The sequence below is a fragment of the Perna viridis genome, chromosome 10, assembly GCF_037379345.1.
Source record: "Perna viridis isolate PV_CMFRI_1.1 ecotype Kerala chromosome 10, ASM3737934v1, whole genome shotgun sequence".
Lineage (NCBI taxonomy): Eukaryota > Metazoa > Mollusca > Bivalvia > Mytilida > Mytilidae > Perna > Perna viridis.
The window spans coordinates 17,048,150-17,063,011 of record NC_142454.1 but is presented as its reverse complement, the minus strand read 5'-3'; the positions used below and the strand labels follow the sequence as shown (position 1 = coordinate 17,063,011).

Here is a 14,862-nt window from a genome sequence, read left to right as displayed (position 1 = left end):
GATATGCTCTAAAATCGGATGACTTCCGCTAAAATAATGTTTTCCTTGATATGATTGCGCACTCTTTCGTAACCATGATGACTCGAATGTTTTTTTTTCAATCAGCCGGAACCAGATTAGACAACTGTTAATGGCTTTATATAGATAATACATATGACATACATATAGTAAATTGTAACGAGCCTGAACCGGAAACTGGGTAATATTACATAAATTCAATGCTAACCGACCATTTTATCTTTTATCTTTTAATATAAACTTCCCGTTCTCATACAAATAATAATAATAATAATAATAATAATAATAATAATAAACACACACACACATATAGAACGTATGTATGATATTTTTCAAAAAGAGGTACGTTGTAGCAATCTTTGGATCGCTTGTGATATTGACCAGGGAACCAGATTATACAACTGGCAATGCATATTCATGTATGTGACCTATATAGTCTTTTAACGAGTCCCTGAGCCAGAATCGAAAACTGGGTAATGTTCAATGCCAACTGATCATTCCATGGAAACTTCCTGTTCTCATACACGTAAGCAAGAAACACACTTAGAACACATGTATGATATTTAAGAGATACATTTCTATCTCGTATAAAGCTAAAATTATGACGCTATAAACACGGCACAGATCTACAACATTACGTGGAGTATTCAAATGTAAATATATAGTTATGCATGTCATATGCGAATATAAAGTACTGAAATTACAAGAGCAAGAATTCGCTAACAATATTAGCGACTTAAAAAGGTGTGGAAATGTTTTAGATAAGCAGGTTGCTCCGTAAATTGAAGACTACTGGTAATAGTAGTGATATCATCGGGTAGTTTCAAAAAATACCTTTTGCAGCAGAGCGAATATTTCATCGTATCTAGTTACTGAAAATGGAAAAATCTTCGATGTTTTGCGTTGGCTTCACGGATATAAAACATAACCTTCGATCACAGTTTAGACGTATATTGTATCGGAAAGTCAGTTACTATAATTTCAGTTGTGGTACTGCTAACTTATTTTTTTTATAACTTTATAACTATTTTAATGTTGTGACATACTTTAATCTAGATTTGTAATTTTGTAATTTTTGAGCCGCTGTCTGAAATTCTGGTATCCCACTGCGGTGGTATACAGATTCAGTTTATATCTCTTTTAGACAGACTATGTGTGAGCAAAATGAACAAAAAACTTCTAATGCTTTGTCAAATTTGGTAATCAAATGAAAGAGGGTTTTTGCCCAATTTACAGTAGATGGTTTGTTATCGTTTTTTTCACAAAGTGTAAAGAATATCCACCAAGGCTACATATTTGTTTTCTATGTGCTCCTGTGTTTCTTACAGTTACAACAATATGTAATACTTTTGAGTCAGTATTTCAACTGAGCACGTGGATAAGTAGAATAAGTCGCTGAAAATGTTAGGTGTTGGTGCTATTTAATTGTACGACCCCAATTAATGAGCACCAGTGAAGTCGCTTAAGCTGCTTCCGGCAATCAGTTCCATAGTTTTTTTGTTGCTCTAGACGGAACCAATTTTCTTTGGAACTCCTTCATTGGTCGATGCCACGGTGTCTTTTTTTCTCAGTATTCCTTTTTACACTGTGTTTGAGTTAATTGACCGTCCTTGTCAAGTGGAAGACATGAACAAAGGCACCCTTACCTTTATTAATTTATCATTTGTGTACTTCTATCATGCCCGCTCCCTTTATCTTCTGTGGCTTAGTGTAAAACAATCAATCGTTGCGTGTAGAAAAAGAGATTTTTTTCATCAAATTTTAGGTTGTTGAAACCGGAGTCACACATTAGAACGGCGTTGTTTAAAATTTTAGTGAACACCTCATTTTTGTGCGTGATAGCTTTTTTTGGTCGATTGAACGTTTGTTTTGAAAGGCTTCGAAAAGTAAAGAACTCATTTGACGTTGACGAGAGAAAATGCGATTTTCGAAACAATACCTCTAGGGGCATATCATTTGCACGTTGAAGAGCGAATCCTGCATTTTTTTCATGGTAAAGAAATCGCTTCACTACAATTAATCATTTGTTGAAATATTCTTCATATGTTTTAATTTACATATGTAGTATATTGAAAGTTCTTTTCAACTTTTTTAGTTGACCTTGGCCGGCTTGGGCTTGGACTTGGGATTACGCAATTTCTGTAACCAGTGTAGGAATAAAGCCGGGATTAAATGATTTGGTAGTCCACAAAGAGTTAAGATCAATGCTTATGGAACACGCGGGAGGCCAAAGCATTAAATAATTCAATGAAATTTCATTGCTAAAAAAGTTGAAAATTATCATACTAAGTCCAAATAGTTATGCTGTCTTTGGAGTCCAATTATCATTACTCCTACAATGTAAGAGGTTGGAATTCCATTCCTCCATACCCTAACCTCTTACTTTTGAGCACCATATTATAAATTGCTTGTTCCAATGTTCTTTGAAATTGGCGGTCTTAAGTTATAGTAAAAAATTTACCATTTAAAGAATTTCTTAACTCTAACACATAATAGCATAAAGCGTAAAAGATTTATTTAAAGTCGGTTTTACATATAACAACATAACATAAGCTCTGTAGAGTTTTTATCCGACATACATATGTGACAAGCACAATACATAAAGCACATAAAATAGTAAGCACATCATGCAAAGAATAAATAATGTTTTTTTTTTAAAAGCACAGCAATTTGTAAGCAAAATTAAAGCATATAAAGCAAACAAAAAATGCAGATAAACTAAGATTCATGCAATAGCTTTTGTATAAAGCACTGAAAGTAATTTAAGCAATTAAAACACAAATAAAAATTTATGCATCAAAATATAAAAGCCAGAGTATGCAAGATAAATAAATGCTCAACAACTCACTGAGATCTGCAGGAGGAACACTGACACGAACTGCCCTCCACATTACCAACCAAACTTTTAAACTGGCCCAAAGACATTTCTTCCCTCATTGTATTAGGCAGTTCATTCCAGAGTTTGGCTCCTGCATATTTGAAAGAGTGCGGTCCATGGGTAGTTGTCCATACCCAGGGAACATCTGCTATGTTGTTATTTCTAAAAGAGTAATTACATTTTTTAATTTCAATAAGTTCATGTAGATATAATGGACACTGTTTATTAATTATTTTATACACCTCTATTGCTATCATTCTAATTCTTCTGATTTTGAAACTTGGTAATTTTGATTTAATTAACAGATGTTGATAAGTACAATGGTCTTCATACAGAAATCTTGAGACACGCTCCTGTATTTTCTCTATTTTTCTGGCACAGTAAAACTTCTCCAAACCGGCCACCACTGGGACAAGAAAAAATGGCCGGTTTATAGGGGTAGCCGGTTTTGTGAAAAATAGCAATGCATTCTGAGAGCTGTTTCCATTAATGAGTTGTATAACCCTACATCTTGTCAGTTTGTGGGTCGAGACATGTTTAATGCCGATTCAAAACTTTTGGCCTTTTATTACATTTCAAAGCTTGCATCATTTGTAAATGATTTCATTTTACAAATGGTATTGCTGACAAAATAATGTTCACGATTTTGAAAGAATGTGTATTAAAGATCAAAGGGCTATTGATGGTAATTAATTATTTGTATTGTTTCCGTAAATTACTTATCAACAAAGTTTAATAATTCACCCCCATGTAGTTTTGGCTTGGGTACAGGTCACATTAATTGACAGTTAAGGGATTGTAAAGATCGTACTATTAAATGACTCTGGTTGCCTGACGTGTGTACACAACAATTAACACCAACCAGTGACAAAATGTAATGTCTGGATTAAATTTGTTGTTTAAACTACTGTCCTCTTCAATTATCATCTGTCCACTGATGAAATGCAAACCGGTCAGTGAATAAATTATTAATTATGTTATATTACGTAATCATTTACAGTTTTGTTGACACATTTATTACAGGTGAACAATAACCGGATGGCTGGAATTGTGAGGTTGTTTTAATTTGAAATATGTAACTAAAACTGTGAAAAACCGGCTGATGTACGGTTATAGGGGGTGGCCGGTCTATTGAAGACAAAACACACAGGTTTTAAGGTACATGTATATCGGCTGGGACTTTTGAAAACGGCCGGTTTGAAGGGAAGACCGGTTTTCTGAGGGTCCGGTTTGGAGAAGTTTCAGTGTATTATATTCACCACAGAAATGCCATATTACAGGACAATAATTAAAATTTGACATGATAAATGAATAATACATGTATATACTAAGTCTATCTAATTTTGTTAAATGTTTACCAATACGTTTAAGTACATGTAACTGTCTTGATGCCTTTTCACAAATGTTAGAAATATGGGCATCAAACTTAAGCTGATAGTCAATTGTTACACCAACTGTGACCAAGTAATTTCACTTCTTTTTCACAGTATGATATTACCATCTAGATTAAAAGAAATATTTTAATTTTCAGTTTTCTTGCCAATGGCTTTTGCCTGAAACTTGTCAGGGTTGGCCTTCATATGATTTAAACTAAACCAATTAATTAGCTCTAAGCTTTCTTTTTCTAAAATATTTACAACAGTGTCTATATCAGAATGTGAATATGACAAAGTATTGTCATTTGCATAATTATACAATGAACTGCTTGTTACACAGGAAAAGGTGACTAAGCTGAAGAAAAACATATCACTTACAGTACTCTCACTCAGCAAAATATGGCTCTCTAACACTGAAGTTGGTTGTTAATTGTGTATAGATAATCACAGGGCTTAAGTTACTTGAGAAAAACAGGTGGAGAAGTACTTCTCTTTCAGAGAGACACCAAGAAGAAGTGGGGAGTGGTTAGGGAGAATAGGATGTGTACGCACATCATATTATAAATGCTTTTTAAAAAATAATGATATGTGTTATATGATTATCATATATGTACTAAAATGATTATCATATATGTACTACATGTATATGCTTATTTTCTTTAATTGAGATGAATGTTATTTTCTTGTTTAAAGGAGGCATGATACAAAAAAATATTTTTTCAGTTCATGGTTTATTTGATTTATTACACCTAATATATATCATATAAATGCCCCTTGTAGTCATTTATGTTCTTCAATTGAAGATTAATCAATTCAAAATTGACGATGACCCAAGCCATACAAAATTTTTATTAGCCATATGGTAATGTGACTGTGCTACGTCATTGGTTATCAATTCATAGATCGAGTGGTTGAAATGCGTGGGGCTCTTGCACTTTTTACATGATTTCTGAAACTGAGAGTAAAAATATTGAAAGTTTTGGGTTGCCAGAGAATATATACTTACAGTTGTATCAATTTAAACCATTTCGAGAAGAAAATGATTAACAATGACAGAAATATTTAACTATTGCATGTATGAACGCTAGAATCCACAGGGAGACGACACCACTTCTTTTCGGAGATTACCAAGAAATATTTCATTGTGTTCTGTCGTATTCGATTGAACTTTTTACATAAAGTAGATTAAATTCACATTCTAAGATTTAAACTCTTCTAAACTCGATCTTCACTGAAAATATTGATTTCACCCATTTTTACGGAAAGTTACTCCTAACAAGTGTACCAGTACCCCTTTTCAGTTCTTGGTTTGGTAGTACAGCTTTAGGAAAACATGAACATCATATTTATTTTTGTTGGTTTTTGATTATTTTATTTGAGAACCCATAAGGGTGTCGTGCTGAAGCTTCCTCTTGTTCTAAATCTTTTTTGCTATAGGTAAATATTTTAACTGACATTTATAAAAATAAAATATTGTTTGTACCAGAAAAGCACCCTTAAACTCGCGCAAGGTCACCTATTATAAATTGTGTTGTGTCAAGTTCTACATGTTGTTTTATTTAAAAATTCATAAGACAAAAGAAATGCTATTATATTTCAATTTTTGAAGTCTTACACCTGTGTCAACACCTGTGTCGCGTGGCACCGAAACATCTAAAGATTAAAGAAGCCGCCCATGCTTTCTCTTGGCCATAATTAAGTCCACTGTGCTTGTTTATTGATATAACCCAGCGGCAAAGAAAGGACTATACACAGTGTGTCACTATGTTTGTTGTACCCTCCTTGTTAAGACCTAATGATAGTGTGCAAAGTAGTTGTGTTTTTATCACACAGGGATGCATATATGCCCAACAAAAAAAAAGCAGGCAAAAAATGAGAAGAACTTTGGTCTTCTTACTTTCTTAACACAATTATTGGACTCATTACACAGATCATTGGACCACTTTGCATCATATAAACAAGCTATTTTTGAAGATTTATTAACTTTTTCGGGCACGTATATACATTTTCAATGCACCCAAATGGAAATTGAGAACCATTGACGTAGCACTTTTATATATGGTAAGTGGGTGTTACTTCCAGTTTTGATTTATGCTTATTAATTAGGTGGCCATGATAACACAAATAATTCATTCTAACTTTATTTAGCACTAACCAGATTAGCAAACATTTGTTACACTTGTATCTAAACAAACTATAGTTTTCATAAATATAAATGATTAAAAAATGATATTTTTGTGTCAAGTCTCCTTTAAGCTACATGTACATTTGTAGAATGTAAGTACACATGTACATGTATCTAAATATTTTGGAAACAATACAATCAGATTGCTGACTGAATGATTGACTGTATCATATACATGTAAATGTATACATGAAATTGGATTTCTATTCCTCTACATGTTTCCAAATGTATTACAAAATGTACTTCAAAGTTCAAACACCAGTGAGCAAAGCAATGTATATGACCTATGGATTTTGCATTTTTTAGCAGCACTGTGCTAGAAAATTTCAGACCGAGACAAATTTATTCTGTTTGAAATATCATTTTGTATCTTTTTGCCTTGGGCCCACTTTATCCCTAATGATTCGTTGATAAAATATCCAGTCTCTTGACACATGTATAAGTTGATCAAGAGGATGATTAAAATATCAATAATATTGAAAAATGTATTATTGACAAATCAAGATTGAAACTTTATCGGCACTTATTGTAGCGATTGGGACAAACTTGTCTAAAGCTGAAGAAATGTTCCTTTGTTGATGAAAATTTACTCTTCAATTATGAAACAAGATCAAATCAATGAGATATATTTACCTCAAGAAACTGCACGACAAAAGGTGTAGGGGCATTAGGCTATGAATATTGCCTAAAAATATGAACTTTGTTGTACAAATGTAAAACATCAAAATTGTTCATAACATAGTAAAATATATAAATATTAGGAAAAATGTTTTGTTGCATTAGTTCTTTGTAATGATGCCAAAAATATATGTTATTAACCAAAAAATTTTGTTGTTTTTTTCAGACATATTTAAGTATTTCCACACTCAAGAAACAACTTTTTATTGTCGCATTTGATGAACTATGTACATGTAATATGGGTGTGAACACAATTTTCTTGTCCAAAATATGACCAGAAAATGACCAAAAAGTACATAATTGACGTACCGGTAATACATGTACATTGTATGTGCATTTTGGTAAACTTCAAACAATTTTTCTGTCATTTTAATGCAAGAATTATCTAGAAGAAAGTCTCTATGTTTTCAATTTTGTGACTGATTCAAATCTTATAATTCACAATTAAATCCTTCAACACTTTATGATGACTTTTCAGTTGTACAATGTATTTTAGGCCAATGAGACCCTTTATCTCCCCTTCTCCTTTGCTTATTTGTAACAAAGTTATAACAATAAAACCTTGAATAATGTAAGCTGGAGTGAAGCATGTTCATTCTGTATCCTGTCTTAAACCTTTGTTATAAAAAGCTGAATAAAAACTTGAAACTAAATATTTGATAGATTTCGAAAAGTTTGACTTTTTTTTTTTATCCCACCTTGCCTAAAGGCCTTGTGAGCTATTGTCATCACTTTGCGTCCATCGTTGTCCGTCATTATCTTTTTTCATACATCTTCTCCTCTGAAACTGCTCAATCAATTGGAATGAAACTTAATATTTTTGAAATATTAAAAAAAACATGGCTGCTGTTACTAAAAATGGGACGTAGGGGTCAAAATACAGTTTTTGCAAATAACTCAGAAGCAGTTGAATTTAGCAAAATTCTGTCACAGGTATTATTGATCATCATCAGAAGACGGACCTCCATTTGTATGCTGAAATTTTCAGTGATTCATCATCAGATATAGGAGTTCTGGTCCCTATAAACTGATTTTTGTTGTTTTTCACTTGTATTACTTTGAAAATCTCAGTAACAATGCGACAAAATTTAATTAAAGTGGGCGTAATTGATCCTAAGGGTATCCTTCACCAACTGACTGTGTTCTAGGCTTTTCAAAATCTTAAGTTTCCATGGGAAAACTCTAAATAAAGATTAACTTTTCCACACTTGAAGTTTACTTTCCAAAATTAACAAATCCTTTACATACTTGTCAAAGGGAAATTGGGGCATAATAATCAACTTTCCCACACCAAAGTTGCACTGGCCCCAGGTGACAGGAAAGCAATTTCAACTTTTCAAAAATTTTATAAATGATCAGTTGATCATATAAAATTTTTGAAATGTTGCAAAAAAGATGGCTGCTGCTATTAAAAATAAGAAAATTTACATGTAGTAAAATTCTGACAGGGTAATACATGTATTGTTCATCATCAGAAGACAGACTAATGTCTAAATTTCCAAAATGATTTGTCACCCAATGTAGAAGTGACATTTTTTGTATGGCCCTTGAAACATATTTTTTTTTTATTGTTTTTCATATGTAGAACTTTGAAAATCTTTTTTTCTAAATTTTCTCTAAAACCATGCAACAAATTTAATTTAAATTGGCATAATTGTTCCTTATAGTATCCTGAACAAACTGATTGATTAATTTTTTCATTGGTTGAAAAACTTGCCTTCATTACTAAAAATAAAACACTGGGGTCAAAATGATTTTTTTGCTATATTTTCCTCAACTATAGATTGTCGAAGAATTACAGATGAAAGATATTCCATATTCATAAGATAAACATGAGTTGACTGGCAGTGTTGAAATTATTCGTAAGGCGACCATTTTTAAAACAGCTTCTATTGTAAGGCGACCATTTTCAAAACCCCTTCGAATTTGCAGCCATTTTTAACAGTTGCTCGGATTCCAATGATTTTTAGATTCATCAGGAACATGGTATTCTAAGTTAAATGGTGGTAGTGATTTTGTAGACTTGCTTTAATTTCAATGATATTTGGTTTATATAGTAAATGTGGTGTTCTGAGTTGAAGTGATAATGAAAATGTTGTGTAGCCATGATTTAACTTCATTTTATGTTCTTTTTCAGCAAATATATAGTGGGCTTATGTCCCCTCAAACCTGGTAAGATATCAGGGGATAGGGGGCCCAAATTTTTTCTAAAGATTCTAAAAACACTTTGAAGGCATTTCCAACATTTTACAGTGCATAAGGTACTCAGTTGAACTTACAGCATTCATCAATGTATTCTCTTTTTCAGCAATTTTTTGTTAAACATGGTAACAAAGCATGATACTTTTATTTATTTAGATACATGTAATAGTGCATGGTTTGCCAGGCAAGTGATTCAGGCTCAGTGAGAGCCTCTTGTTTCTGGGTCGGGCCATTTTTTTTTTTTTTTAATTTGCCGTTGGAAGAGACTCTGGTAAAATTACTACTAAGAGTACTGTCCTGTTGTTGAGTGAAGTCTGGAAGGAGTGGGTAACTTCACTTTGCTTGTGGGGTCATTTAAGGGCAAAGTGAGGGACCTCATTGTGATTATTTGGCCCTAATCGCCTAAAAGCATGAGCCCTGAATAACTGACCTGGTGTGAATTTCACCTAGCTCAGTGAAATTAATCTCATTGATCTCTGCCAACAGTATGGACGTTGGTATTATATACAAGCAGGGTTCTTGAGGAATCTTCAAAACGGTACACCCATTTGAGACCCCTGAAAATCTTCAAAGTAAAGCATACCCATCTATATTTGACAAAAGATCCAGCTGTTAATCATTTTGCAGTGAAATTGATATAGACAGAATTTGAAATTTGACACATTTTGTCTATCTCAATGCCAAAAGTGTTGATGTAGACATTTCTTGGCTATAAAGTGTTAACAGTTAAACATATATGTAGGCAAAAAAATGTCTAACTAAACATTTGTATTAGTTTAGATCGTCAAAAAGTGACTGATGCAACACTTTTTACTGCTGATGTAGACCAAATGCATTTCTCACAGGCAGATTAAAGCTTTGAGCTGAGACATCATTCATAAAACAACTGTGCATGGTCATATCAGTTATTATTTTGTCACAAAGTGTAACGAGGTCCATTGTGTATTGCAGTGTGCATGTACATGTATATTGAATTTATCTACTAGTCAAAATTGGAAGTATACAAAAATCTTTTGTTTATTTGGATTGAACAAAGAGAAAAGAAGCGACCCAGTGTTCTTTCCGGTGTTTTTGTAATAGCACAGTCTTTTCGTCTTTATCTCTGAATTATACCATTGTGCTCTATGAATTATGAACTTTTTGAACTTTTTGTCAGGCAGCCATATTACATGTATCTGTGACAGAATATTAGAAAAATTTATTTGTAAATCTAATTATTGAAGATGTGGAATACATTTTAGTAAAGTGAAGCATGTTAAGAAAATATTGACTGTAAATTGTATTTCTTCAATATTTATATTTCAGGCAAAATATATTGCGCAGATAGTAGTTGCTGGTGCTCAAGTTGTAGGTAGAGCATTTGTTAGAGCAGTACGACAAGAATATGTAGCATCTCAACAAGCTGCTAAAAGACATGCATCATCTCCTAGAGAAACAGCTAAGGTTGCTGCAAATGACACATACTCTGGAATGACCTTACAAGTAAGCAACCTTCAAATTTTTTGGGTCATCCTGTTGTCAAAAAAAAAAGAAGACAGATCTGAAGTCGACTCATTCATAAAATACCTCTATTTCTATTGAGACTCATATTTTTTACCGCTTTTAAGCTACATATATCTCATATTTTTATGAGTTACATGTATTACACACAAATTATGAAATTAGAGGTAAGGATTAAAGATCCTGGAAAAAAATAAAATATTCATGTACATTTCTGCATTTTACACATACAGTGCAGACACATACATATAAATAACCAAATGTTGTTGATTTCTTAGGTTATAAATACTATGAACTACAATTATTATTTTGCATTTTCCATATCGTCCTTTGCCTCGACCCATATCATCCCTTGAACAGAGCTCTTGGGCTTGATATACATTTAGCAGTTTCATGTTGATACACAATTTACATGGCCAATAAGGAAAATGCAATGTACATGTCATAATCTACAATTTATCACATGATGATTTACCAAATAATCAAAGCCAGGTATTTTTGTCTTTTGAGAATTAAAATGTATAAATTTATTTTCAGGAAGCCAAACAGATTTTAAATGTAAAAGAAGATGTTGACATGGAGACTGTTATGAAGAATTACAACCATTTGTTTGAAGTCAATGACAAAAGTAAAGGAGGATCTCTTTATTTACAATCAAAGGTACTGGTAGTAATGATAAACCCCTCCTTAGATGTTGCTATATTGCAATTTTAAAAAATAGTTGATTTTTAACATTAATGAAATGATAATTTTATTGCATGGTGATTGGTAAGTCGTCTAGTTTCAGTTGTGCTACACCCTGACATAATGTTTGATGGGAGTTGGACATGTTTCATTTGAACATAAAAAATATAATTCATAGCTTTGTAATCATTGTCAAGATAAGATAAAGTCAGAATTCAATGAGAGTTTGAGGGGTTGTTAGTTGGATCCCCAGATGAGTCACACCAAAGACTTTAAAACTGATAGTCACTCATTTGCCAAGCAGGCAAGTGGCAACTTGTTTGCTCAGATCACAGTAATGTGTCCCATTGAGATGAGATACCCACCTCCAGGATTTTGCTTCTGTGAGCTAGCACAATGAAAAACTGGCTCAGTTTCTCAGAATTTTACATAGAAGGGTCTGTCTGATAGACCGAATGTTCTCCTCCAGAAAATGCATGAAACATCTGCCACAATCACATTCATTCAGGGACCATTATTTTCAGGTGTGCATCATTGGCTTGAGGATAAATAGAAAATACTATTACCATCATTCCTTATAATTTTAATTTTTATAAAAAGAAGTTTAAGGAGTAAATCATTGGAAAAAAAAAAGTTGATGACTTCTTTGTGGCATAGCAAAATTATGTATACAAGATGATAGCCAATTTTGTTTACCAAGTTGGAAAAAGTGTTACTTCTGAAATTAAATGGACCAAAAATTATTGTTTATCTTTTAGGTTGTAAGAGCCAAAGAGAGAATAGAAATGGAAATGGATGAAAGCCAAAAACAGACATCTTCAGAAGGACAAAAATCTATAGACTCCAAGGGTCAGGATGGGCCATCTTGACAAATGCTTAGTTTAAGCAGTTTTCATTGACATAAAAATGGTGACACTTGAAACTGAAGGATCTGTCAGCAGAATCTGTGATAAGAAAAAAAAAATTGTCGTCAGCTATTATCATTATGACTTAAATGAAAAAAGAATGTATAGATTTATTAAAACCTTCTCACATTTTATACTTGAATCTTATCACAGTGATCAGAATATCCTGCGAGTTCACAGATTTAACTGATTTAGAACATACATTTATATCCAGTGTCCACATTTCTAACTCTCCTTGAATAAGACTTTTCGTTTAATGTGTTTAAATCAGTTTGGTCAATTAAAACCGGTCTTCTCATTGAATTTCGAAATACTTTTCCCCTTTAGAACTCTTTGATTCAAACCATCTCCTCTGTTTTTAGACTTGAAGAAAAATTTGTTTTAAATCTTTGTAACTTAGAAAAATTCAGCACATCTGCTATAACAGTTTAAACAAATATCTTTAAAAACCAATTCCCATGTAACCATATTATTTTGGTTTTGGTGTTGAAATTATCTTTTAAAATAAATAAATGTATAGCTTTGTCATTATCATGCCAGTTTGAGACTACTGAATTTGTGCTGGATATGTAAAAGACGATATAAATGTTTTAATAAAATGTTGCTACATGTACATTTTTATTTTTTGGTCCTCTTCTGACCATTTAGTTTTTGATATGAATAAGTACAGGTATACTGTGAAAGTAGTATTGTTTGTGGGGTACCAATTCTTGTGGTATTCATGGACGAGCCAGACCATGAAATTTGGTTTTCAACGAAAAAGAGATTCCTGTTAATGTATATACTGACGACCTCAAAACCACAAATTCAGGAATCCATGAACATATGTGTCTTCCCATAATCCATGAAAATTGGTATCCACGAATTAGAGTACTTCCACAGTAGGTAAGAAATATGAGAATTAATTGAATTCTATCGTTATTGTTTATTGTTCATCTGAATTACGTGCACATAAGATAACCCCAGTCAGGGAGAAAAGGAAAAATTGTATATTTTAATATCCAAATTTTCAATTTTTCTGCATCCAGCTCAGTGCTTTGACTAGTACAAGATATGATCTGTTCTGCTCTTCTTTTTGGTCAAACTTTCTCGTCCTGAGATGCATGAAATAGCGGCCATTTATAGGATGTTAAATCATAATCAATCTACAACATACATGTATATATACATGTACATGACAACTTTTGGTCATTTAAAAGATTAGTACACTTCACCAGAATGGTTTAAAATTTGGTGATGGTCTCCTTATTCGTGTTTAGAGTTATGAGTGTCCCTTTGTTAGTGTTCAGGATGTTTGGAGTTGTTACTGTGAGTACACACAAGTGTTGGTTACAAGTCAGTTTTCTGTTTGCCTAATTATGTCTTTGTTTTTTTTTTATAAATGTTAACTTATTTTTTTTCAGCAGAGTCTTTTGAATCCTTAATGAAATGATTCGAAAATTACAAATAAGCATATTTGAATCACACAGTTACACTTCCTTGCATATTTGAATCGCCCATTTACACTTTCTATTATAGTAAAAAAAGACAAGTGAATGTTTTCCTTTATACATGTTAAAGCTCTCCATTCCTGACAAAATGACCAAATTTATATGTTTGGCCACATTGGTCAGTGAATACTTTAAAAAATGCATTAATTCAAAATTGAGAGCTCTATTGAGTATTCTAATCATGCTTTACTGCTCTAGGGTACAGTCATTTGATTCTGAGAAAAAGAAAAGGGGGGGGGGAGGGCGTGTGGAGCAGGCAGTTTTAGTCTTGGCGGAATATTTATTTTAAAATTTTGAAATTTAAAAGACAGTGGAGGTCAGAATACTTCTTTCCAAAATTTTTCTGACAAAGATATTTATCCGCGTTTTTTATTTAAAAATGAGAATTGTTAATATGAGTTTACTTGTATGTCTAAAAAATACAAAAATGACAGGTCATATGATTTTTTAAATTTGATGTGAAGTCTTCACTACTGTCAAATATGAATGTACATATTAGATAGTGACTGGCCTTTGCATTACAAATTGTATCATAGATTTGCCGATTCCATTCTTTAAGTATGTGATAACAGATTAGGGCTTGTGGTGTGATCCACGGAGAACTGTATCAGGACTTAATAAGAGGAGTGCCGGCCTGGGTTCCATAGAAAAAGTAGGAGGGGGGTGGGGAGCTAGAACATAAGATACCATTTTTTGTGTCCTTATAATTATTTATGGACAAGGATTTCAAGAGTTCCTTAAAAATGTCGTCTGGAAATCAATTGTGGACCTCCTGAAATAAAACATTTATTTATTGAAGTCCTGAAACAATTCAGGAGGTCCTAAAACCGAGATGTGGAGGTCCAGACAGATTTGCAGACGTCCTGAAATCGGATTGGCGGTGCAGAAATATTTAAGGACCTCTTGAAATAAAACATTTATTTATGGAGGTCCTGAAATCAAATGG

The 14,862-nt window shown here is 32.7% G+C and overlaps 1 protein-coding gene across 2 annotated transcripts; it reads left to right on the top strand.

Moving 5' to 3' along the window:
• The first annotated feature begins 1,874 nt into the window (after nucleotides 1–1,874).
• On the top strand, nucleotides 1,875–13,039 carry LOC148604755 (mitochondrial import inner membrane translocase subunit TIM16-like). Of its 2 annotated transcripts, none has more exons than XM_088549308.1 (4): nucleotides 1,875–2,011; nucleotides 10,643–10,819; nucleotides 11,375–11,497; nucleotides 12,280–13,039. In XM_088549308.1, exons 1-4 carry the CDS (start codon nucleotides 2,009–2,011, stop codon nucleotides 12,388–12,390), a joined length of 414 nt encoding a protein of 137 aa, XP_088405434.1. In that variant the 5' UTR covers nucleotides 1,875–2,008; the 3' UTR covers nucleotides 12,391–13,039. The 2 variants fall into 2 exon arrangements, with proteins under 2 accessions (XP_088405434.1, XP_088405433.1); XM_088549307.1 differs by lacking the exon at nucleotides 1,875–2,011 and adding an exon at nucleotides 2,829–3,066.
• Nucleotides 13,040–14,862: the final 1,823 nt, after the last annotated feature.